This window comes from Capra hircus, chromosome 5 (genome assembly GCF_001704415.2).
Source record: "Capra hircus breed San Clemente chromosome 5, ASM170441v1, whole genome shotgun sequence".
In the NCBI taxonomy this organism is placed as follows: Eukaryota; Metazoa; Chordata; class Mammalia; order Artiodactyla; family Bovidae; genus Capra; species Capra hircus.
This window is the reverse complement of record NC_030812.1, coordinates 98119465-98129625: the sequence shown is the minus strand read 5'-3', so window position 1 is coordinate 98129625 and position 10161 is coordinate 98119465. Positions and strand designations below refer to the sequence as shown.

General features: G+C 34.9%; 1 protein-coding gene across 1 annotated transcript; it reads left to right on the top strand.

The window, feature by feature from the left end:
- Positions 2825-10161, top strand: LOC102172697 (natural killer cells antigen CD94). Its single transcript, XM_005680879.3, has 6 exons — positions 2825-2831; positions 4211-4303; positions 4648-4698; positions 7552-7703; positions 9735-9838; positions 9939-10161. Exons 1-6 carry the CDS (start codon positions 2825-2827, stop codon positions 10057-10059), a joined length of 528 nt encoding a protein of 175 aa, XP_005680936.1. The 3' UTR covers positions 10060-10161.

Genomic DNA, 10161 nt, shown 5'->3' with positions numbered 1-10161 from the left:
TTTAATCTTATTATGATTTCTTTCTTCATTTCCTTCTGACATTGTCTATTCCTCCTCTGTGAAATAGTTCTGTTCCAGAGGGGATTGGGAAGATTCAGGCATTATCTCATCCGCACATCATCAGAATTCCCATGTATTTCAGTTAGAAAGTAGATATGAATTAATATTTTCTCAAGACAGGCATCACATCACTTTCTTGATAGACACTGAGATATTCTACACAATTAAGTTGAACACTTAATCTGATTGTTAGACATTGAATGGAATTTTAAGCAAATTATCTGGTTATTGCTTATACTCTAAAATATTCATTATAGGAACTTCCCTGGTGGTCCAGTGAGTAAAACTCCAAGTTCCAATGCCGAGTGCCTGGGTTCAATACTTGACGAGGGAACTAGATCACATATGCATCAATGAAGATGGAAGACGCCACATACTACGATCCCACAAACTATAACTAAGATCAGTTGCAGTCAAATTAATAGGTAAATATTTAAATAAATACAATGCTCATCATAAAACTGAAATAAGGTAACTTAAAAAACTATACAAATAACATAAAAGCTAAGTTTTCAGAAAAAGTGTATAAAACTCTTAGGACAACATTGTAAAGCAATTGTTCTGCAAATAAAAATCAAAGAAAAAAGCTCTTCGGAAAATTTACAATGAATAAAATCAGATCACTATGAAACATTAAAATAAAGACATCTGTGAAAATGAAATGATCATAATCATGACTAAAATGTATGCATTTAATATTTTTACCTGGTGATACGTCAAAAACAGATTAGGTTCATGTTTTGCACTTTAGGTGATTAAAGATAAAAGAGGCAATCATACAGATAAAAAAGGCAATCATAATTCTAATGTCTATACAGTCCATGGAATTCTCTAGGCCAGAATACTGAAGTGGGTAGCCTTTCCCTTCCCCAGGGGATCTTCTCAACCCAGGGATAGAACCCAGGTCTCCCACATTGCAGGCAGATTCTTTACCAGTTGAGCCACAAGGGAAGCCCATATCTTGCTTTAATATGGGGTAAAATTTCAATCTTGTCCATTGCTGATTCAACAACTTAAGCTGAATTGTAATAATTTTAACTCTTTTCTATTGTCCATTTAAAAAAGATATAGTTATTTTCACATCTCTGAAATAACACATAGAATTATCTTAGAGTCAATAATTCTAAGAGAAAAGATCATTCTATGGGTACATTCAAAACCTGTACTGACTCTGCACTGTTGGAGTTAGTGCTTTATCCACAAAGTTTCGTTGAATTCAGACATCTTGAGATGAAACTGCTAGTAATTTGAGAAGAAAGTGTTGCCTTAAGCACTTATGTTCTGACAGCTCAAGCTCTATGATCAATGCAGTTTGATGGTAATTCATACTCTATAAATGAATAGGCAAAAAAAACAGAAAGAGGAGTCATGTGATTATTCTCTTACCATAAAAGAAAATTGTTTCGGAGCATGAGGTTGAATGCTGACTCTGACATCACATATTCAAAATGCAAGGTGCCCAAAGTTGCATAAACAAAAGTAAATATATGAATTTTTGTGTCATGGGGCTGCAGGGACCGGGATCATTTTATGTACTATAGTGATATTATAATGCTTAAAAATAAACAACATAAATAACAAAAATATTTGAGGATTTATTTTGTGTGTGGATGAATGGTCGATTATATTTCCAGACACTTAACCGTAGGTCAAGATCTCTGTTATTGGCTCTTAATCTGCCTATCTGCCCCCATCTGAAATTCCTACTATTAAGGTTATGCTTCTGAGGACAAAAATATGCGACTTGAAATATCAGCCTCTTATCTGAATTAGATGCACAATAAATGATTATAATGATTAACATATTAGTAAAAATAAAGAGTCCAGTATTAAAAGAAACTTTCAGTGCTAGTATCAATGAAGCACCAAGTGTGTAGGCTTAGACCAGTTGAAGCAGTTGTAGGGTATAGATGTGTGTGTGTGTTTTATAGGACAATCATAGGAAGCCTACTGATTCTACCTTTTAGATCTTTGCCTTCCATACCTGGGTTAAAGTGGCAGAGATCAAAAGCACAGAATGAGAGATGAAAAGTTCCTATCACTCTGTACTAAAAATAATAAATGAAAATCGACACAACTTATAGACCTGGAGGGAGGCTTGATTTAAAATACAGGTCGTGTGTGCTCTAGAGAAAGACTACCAGGGTTTCAAACATAAGTAAACTTGGTTTAGTATTTTAGCTTTACTGTACCTTACTTTTCTCATTGGTAAAACAAGCATATTTATTTATCTTTATTATTAAGTCATATCCAGGGATAAAAATAAGCTAATATATCCCTCGTGATTTAATCTATATTTGACACAAAGCAAATAATAAATATTTCTCCTTATTCAAAAAGGAAAATTCAGTGTAAATTTTTTTACACTAAGTAAATTTACCTTTGGTTTGCCCATATATTCCATTTTCCAAGTAATTTTTAAGATGACTTTGATGTTCAAACATTAGAAACATTTTTTGCCTCTCACTTTATTCTGTGATAGTCAAAGGGTCTGCATTAGGCAAGTTTAGTGAGAATTTCCTGTATTGTGGTTCCTGAAGCATTTTAGAAGACAATGATTTTGCTGCCTCTTTTCATACTACACATCCATGTCTCGTCGGCAGAAGATTTGAACACACTTTGGTACACAGGTTTTTATTTTATTTTAAAGGATTTCTTCATAACTTTCGGGTTCCTTAGCCTCCAGCTTAGCTTCTGGATCTAATCTCATTTCTCTGAATCAGCATCCATCGTGTCTTACCTTCATTGACACTGGACATCTCACATGGCAGGTATGTGCATCCCAAGTCATAACATGAAAAAAGGAAAGATATCTCATGAGCATGGCTGATTTCAGGGAATGCTTTAATAACAAGGATGCAGTTTTAGGCTTCCCACGTTTCAGCACTTTTTACTTCAACTTCACTAATTTGATTCTTCATTCTGTAACTTAGCAATGACTTTGTGAAGTTCTGTCAACAGATTTAAAGAGTCGATTCTGATAAGGATAGCTCTAAATTCTGATTGCGATCTGATTTTACAAGGAAAAAATGTAAACAATATAATCCTAGCTTAGACTTAAATAGAAAATGCTAAATGTTAACAACTCAATGCTTGAAAGTGCTTTTTTAAATTTACCATTTGTGTTATGACACCCCAGAATCATCCAGATTAACATTTTGACACATTGCACTGTTATTCAAGACACCGCACTTTGGGTCCACTCATGTTAGTGCAGAATCTCCTGATGCTAGATTATTTTAGGGGAAAGGTCTTGTAAGCAAGCAATTTTTGGCATGAGAAAATGTAGTATATGTGAAAAATGGTTCCCGTAAAAATGAATGCAATGTGTCATAAGTTAACGTATTGTGGAAATAAAGTCAAGCTCTCAAGATATTATCCGTACGTTGATTGAGGAGCCTCCCAACACACCAGGTCCAGAGTATTCCCATGTCTTCTCTTCCTGGTACAGCCTCTACAAAGCTATCATGTTGAGATTAGCAGAAGGGCATGCTCCCAAGGGAAGCCTGGCATGTTGCAATCCATGGGGTCTCAAAGACTCAGACACAACCGACCGACTGAACTGAACTGAACTGTATACTCCCAAGTATTGTAATAGTTTCGTGACAATGATAGAATATATTAAATGAAAGACTCTGGGTCTAGAAAAGCTTTCATTTGAATTCTGACTTGGGTACTTAATAGCTTTGAACCTTGAGAAAAATAACCTTGTTAATGGACAGTACATTTTCTGATCTACTTAGTTAGAGTCATATATTCTATGTTGTGATTTTGTTGCTCTTGTTTCTGTGAAAATAAAGTCATTATATCCGCCCATTAACCAGAACTTGGTGCCTGTTGATCTCTTGTTACTACAGATCTCTAAGCTTCTTTGCCAAATTTAAAAATTAAAGGTAAATACTGAGATAGAGAGGATAAAGAGGAAAATGTATGGATAATCTCACTGAAGAATAAAGTACATTATATAAAAATGTTGGTAACAAGTGGAGTTCCAAAAGGAATATCTTCATTTTCCAGCATTTTTTTTTTTTCTGGCAAAATGATTGGGATATCAAGCCAAAGAACTTTTTGGATCCTCTCACTGGTTTCTGCTTTTAAGAATTCTCATGTTTGTTCTTTAAATCATTACCCTATCTTTCTTTCTCTATAGGTTTTCAGACCACTCCATGGAGGTTGATTTCTGGGATTTTAGGAGTAATATGCCTTTTGATGATGACAACTTTGGGAGTTTTGTTGAAAAATTGTAAGTTTTTATAGTCAAGGCTATATAAAAAAATCAAAATTGTGATGAAGCTATCTTATAAGAAAAGTTTCATTTTGCTAACATGTAAAAGATTCTGATGCTGGAAAAGACTGAAGGCAAGAGGAGAAGCGGGTGGCAGAGGATGAGATGGTTAGATAGCATCACTGACTCAATGGAAATGAATTTGAGCAGACTCCCAGAGAGAGTGGCGGACAGCGGAGCCCAGTGTGCTGTAGTCCTTGGGGTTGCAAATAGTCAGACACGGACTTAGTGACTGAACAACAATATTTTGTTATTTCATAAATGTTTATCTGACAAAGTAAATTTCTTATCATTTCTTACAGCACTTACTAAACAAAGTGTTCATCTTGGACCCTCCACAGATCTCAGTGAAGGTTGGTTTCACACTTTGGAAAATTTTTGTGTTGGTAGAGAAGGAAATAAACAGTTTCTTGGTTTTCTCACACAGAAGCTTGATGGAATATTACGCAGTCATACCGATTGATGTGGTAATTGTAGGATAGTCCCATTTCATTGTTCATCTAAGAATGTATTAAATACATGCATTAAATGTATTTAATAAGAATGTATTAAATACATGATATACTATTTATGTATTAAATAATAAGAAAATTATTATATTGAAATGACATATTTTCCAATGTGAGTGATCATGTAAAAATAAACACAAAAATTACAGTAAATACTATAATTAACAAAAATAAATTGCAAATAAAAAATTGCAAAAAATAAGTTGCAGTAAATATACTAGCTAATTCTAATCACCTGCTTGTGTTTGTTGATAACCTACACTTCTATATCTCTTTTACCTTCACCTCTGCTTCTTCCATAATTTAGAAAGTAACATGGAGATTAATGCAATTCTAAACCCTACCTAACCAGTGAAAGTCAGCTCAAAGTCCTAGTATTTTTTTGGAACTAGAAGATCTTTTAGTTATTCTTCAACCCATTGTACTCTGGTTTCTCACCCTATCACCCAACAAAAGTCCTAGTTTCTAAATGTAATTTTTTACTCAAATGCTCTCCAAGTTGTCTTCTGTGTTCATATATCTCTTCACTTGTATCATTTTTCCCCCTGAGCATTTTCCCAACTTTATTGAGATACAATTGATAAAGGACATTGCATAAATTTAATGTGGGGGGCTTCCCCGATGGCTCAGCAGTAAAGAATTCCCGCTACAACCTGAGAGACAGGGGCTTCCCTGGTGGCTCAGATGGTAAAGTGTCTGCCTACAAGGCAGGAGACCTGGGTTCGATCCCTAGGTTGGGAAAATCCCCTGGCGAAGGAAATGGCAACCCACTCCAGTGTTCTTGCCTGGAGAATCCCATGGATGGAAGAGCCTGGTGGGCTACAGTCCATGTGGTCGCAAAAAGTCGGACACGACTGAGCGACTTCACTTTCATTTTCAATCCCTGGGTGGGGAAGATGTCCTGGAGAAGGAAATGGCAACCCACTCCAGTATTCTTGCCTGGGAAATCCAGTGGTCAGAGGAGCCTGGCCAGCTACACTCCATGGGGTCACTAAAGAGTCAGACACAACTTAGCAACAAGTTTTGTGTACAATGTGCTGATTTGGTACACTTATTATTACAATATTATTATCCCAAAGCATTCACTAACAGAACCATTATGTCACGTAACTATCATTGCTATTCATGGTGAGAACATTCAAGAATTACTCCTGTGGCAACTCGTAAGTAAGTAATACGATATTGTTCGCCTTAGTTACAATGGTGTACAGTAGATTCCCAGAACTTATTCATTCTGGATTCATTCTGGAGAAGTGTATACCTTTTTTTTTTTTTTTGTATTGGCTGCAAAAAGTGGCTTGTGGGATCATAGTTTCTTGATCAGGAATTGAACCAGAGTCCAGGCAGTGAAAGTTTAGAATCTTAACCACTGGATCACCAAGGAATTCCCATGAACCTTTCAACAAACCCATTTATCCCACATTCCATCCCCTGGTAATCACCATTCTACTCTAAGATTTCAGCACCATTCATTTGACAAAGGTTTGAGTGTTGTTGAAGACATTATCCCTAGTAAACTGAATGGTCCAATTTCAAGCTAATTATTCTTTTATTTTCATTTTGAAAATAAAGTATCGAGAATTATTTTTTTTTAAATCTTCTGACTGCATCATGTGGCATATGGCGTCGTAGTTTCCCAACCAGCGATCAGAAACTTTGCATTGAAAGCACAAAGTCTTAAACACTATATCACCAAGGAAGTCCTCAGAATTCTTTTGTGACTCAGGAAATGTGCTAAAATGATTTCCTTCTTTACATATCTTTTCCATCTAATTTAATTTCTCTCTCTGTCTCTCTCTCTTTTTTTTATTTACCAAAAATTTGCTTTCATTTTGCTGTGATTTATGTAAATGTTGTCTTTGATCAAAAGCAATTCTCACCCCGAGGCATAAGAGCAGTCACAATTTTAGCGTAGATGCAAAAGACAAATGGACAAAGAAAATGACAGAACAGAATGCCAGCATAGTCTATTTTTAATTACACAGCAGAGATCAACTTTGGCTCGCTTTCTCAAAAAAGGTTCTTACCACTGCCCCCCATCCTACTATCTGCTACACTGTATTTGAACATACTGAATTTACTTGTATACTTACCCAAATTATCACTAAATATAGCTCATAAATGAAGGAAATGTATAATTCTATCCTTATCTCTAGAATATAATTTCCATGAGGAAAAAGGATTATGTCTGAGTTGTTCAAATTAATATTCCCTGAACTGTGGTATATGCAGTAAATTCTCAAAGAATATTTATAGAAAAGATTAATGAATAACAAATGATTTTTTTGGTTGCTGATTTATTTTAAAATTTTTACTTATTTATATTTTTTGGCCGCACCATGAGCGGCATGTAGGAACCATTTTTAAAAATTTGTTTATTTATTTTAATTGGAGACTAATTACTTTACAATATTGTAGTGGGTTTTTTTTTTGCCATACATTCACTTGAATCAGTCATGGGTGTACATGTGTTCCCCACCCTGAAGCCCCCTCCCAACTCCCTCCCCATCCCATCCTTCAGGGTCATCCCAGTGCACTGGCCCTGAGGGCCCTGTCTCATGCATTGAACCTGGACTGGCAATCTATTTTACATTGGGTAATATACATGAATAACAAATGATTTTTGAAAAAGTAAATAACACTGAAAAAAAATTGAACCTCTAATGTCATCCAGTCATGTTTTATTATTTCTTTTAGAATCTGGCTGCTGTTCTTGCCAAGAAAAATGGATTGGCTACCAATGCAACTGTTATTTCATTTCTAATGAATTAAAAACATGGAAAGACAGTAGGGATTTTTGTATTTTTCATAATTCCAGTCTACTTCAGGTACAAAACAGAAATGAACTGGCAAGTATTTAATTTTGATTTTCCACATTTTCTTTGACTGAGGAAATATATTATCTAAGTAGGCTGAATACTTTGATTCAAGTCTTTAATCAGATAACAAGTGAATGATTATATTTGACCTAATATTCTATACTTTGAAATCGTCACAAAATCAACCCAAAATTTCTCGAAGGTTTACATTATAGGAGTGTTGACAGATAAAGTACAAATAAAGTTTTAAAGATAATTCAAAGTAGAAATAAAAATAACCTAATTTAGCTTAAAATAACCTATTTTTAGCTCTTTAATTTAATTTCTAATTTATTTTATAATTACATAGCTTTTGTTATCACTCTTGGGTGTAATGTGAAATGTATATGTAAAATATTATAAAACAATTAGTTCTTTAGTAAAAGTTCTCTAGCTCCCTGTAGAACCTGTGCCAAGATCTATCCCTCAGTGTGCTATTGGGATCAGATTTGACTGATGGTCTGCTATGAAGGAAATGTTCCATAAAAACTCTAACACCCATTATGACATTTTTCATTTCTTTAAGAAGTGAGGCTTTGTGGTATTTTTTCCTCCAGAAATGGACTTGATGAATGAGAAACAAGAGGCAAGTGACTGACTACACCTACTAAATTAGAAGTTAAAAATGATTTTAGTTTGTATTAGTTTGGTGCAAAAGTAATTGTGGTTTTGCCTTGTTGAAAATTGCTGTTGGATATTGGAAAACATTCTTAAATAAATGTGATTATGTTACATACTGTTTAATATGCATTTCTCATTTTATGGTTTTTTGCTAATGACATCGCTTGCTGTTAATTTTATATTTATTTTAGGCTATAGAAACTATGTTAGACAAAAAGCAAGTTTAAGCAATTTTTAAATTCAAGTTCAAAATGGGTTATAAAGCAGTGGAGACAACTTGCAACATCAACAATGCATTTGGCCCAGGAATTGCTAACAAAAGTACAGTGCAGTGGTGGTTCAAGAAGTTTTGCAAAGGAGACAAGCACTTTGAAGATGAGGAGTGCAGTGGCCGACTATCAGAAGTTGATCCGACCAACTGAGCGAATCATCAAAGCTGATCCTCTTACAACTACACAAGAAGTTTCCCAAGAACTCAGCATTAACCATTCTGTGATCATTTGGCATTTGAAGCAAATTAGAAATGTGCAAAAGTTCTGAAAGTGGGTGCCTCATGAACTGACAGCAAATTTAAAAAGAAATCATTATTTTGAAGTGTCTTCTCTTATTCTAACAGCAAACCATTTCTCAAGTGGATTGTGATGTGTGATGAAAAGTGGATTTTATACAACTGGCAATGACCAGCTCAGTGGCTGGACCAAGAAGAAGCTCCAAAGCATTTCCAAAAGCCAAACTTGGACCAAAAGAATGTCATGATAACTGTTAGGTGGTTTGCTGCCAGTCTGATCCACTACAGCTTTCTGAATCCTGGTGAAACCATTACATCTGAGAAGTCTGCTCAGCAAATCAATAAGATGCACCAAAACCTGCAATGCCTGCAGCTGGCATAGGTCAACAGATAGGACCTAATTCTTCTCCATGAAAATGCCTGGCTGCAGGTTGCAAAACAAACACTTCAAAAGTTGAACAAATTGGGCTACAAAGTTTTGCCTCATCTGCCATACTCACCTGATTTCTTGCCTATCAACTACCACTTCTTCAAGCATCTCCATGAGTTTTTGCAGTGAAAATGCTTCCACAGCCAACAGGAGGCAGAAAATGCTTTCCAAGAGTTTGTCAAATCCCAAAGTATGGATTTTTACACTACAGGAATAAAAGAACTTATTTATCGATGGCAAAAATGTGTTGATTGTCATGGTTCCTATTTTGATTAAGAAAGATGTGTTTGAGCTTAGTTATAATGATTTAACATTTATGGTCTGAAACCACAATTACTTTTTTGTACCAACCTGATAGAATTGAAAAACTGATACTAATACTGGAAACTGACCTTCTTAAAAGTACAAGTTTCCTAGAGTAGATTTGAAATAGGTTAATATGTTGGTCTCTGTTTCTAAGCAGGGTTTTATGAAGTTCAGTTCCAAGTTTTACTGGATTGGACTTTCTTACAGTGAAGAACATCATGCCTGGTTGTGGGAGGACAATTCTACTCTCTCCCAAGATGTGTAAGTTTCTGGCATCAAAACTTTTTCTGTTCTTTTTGAGTTTATCCTTGGATTTGATCATTCCTTTCCCCATATACTAATAATTTTATCTTCATTACAGAGTTCCTTTATCTCACACCGTAAATCCAAAGAACTGCATAATATATAACCCAAGCAGAGGTACATTGGATGAAGACTGTGAAAATACAAATAATTACATCTGTAAGCAACAGTTTGTTTAGATGTTTCTTGGGGAAGAAGTATTCTGCAATGAAGATTTAGACTTACTTAGAATGACAACATATTATTATATCTATTTCTGGGATCTGTAAAATGTTTCAAAT

Bases quoted from the DNA above. Each gene is read 5' to 3' on its own strand.
- LOC102172697 (XM_005680879.3), top strand. The intron at 4,304-4,647 runs GTAAGTTTTTAT...CATTTCTTACAG, and splicing joins GGGAGTTTTGTTGAAAAATT to CACTTACTAAACAAAGTGTT. The intron at 9,839-9,938 runs GTAAGTTTCTGG...TCTTCATTACAG, and splicing joins TCTACTCTCTCCCAAGATGT to AGTTCCTTTATCTCACACCG.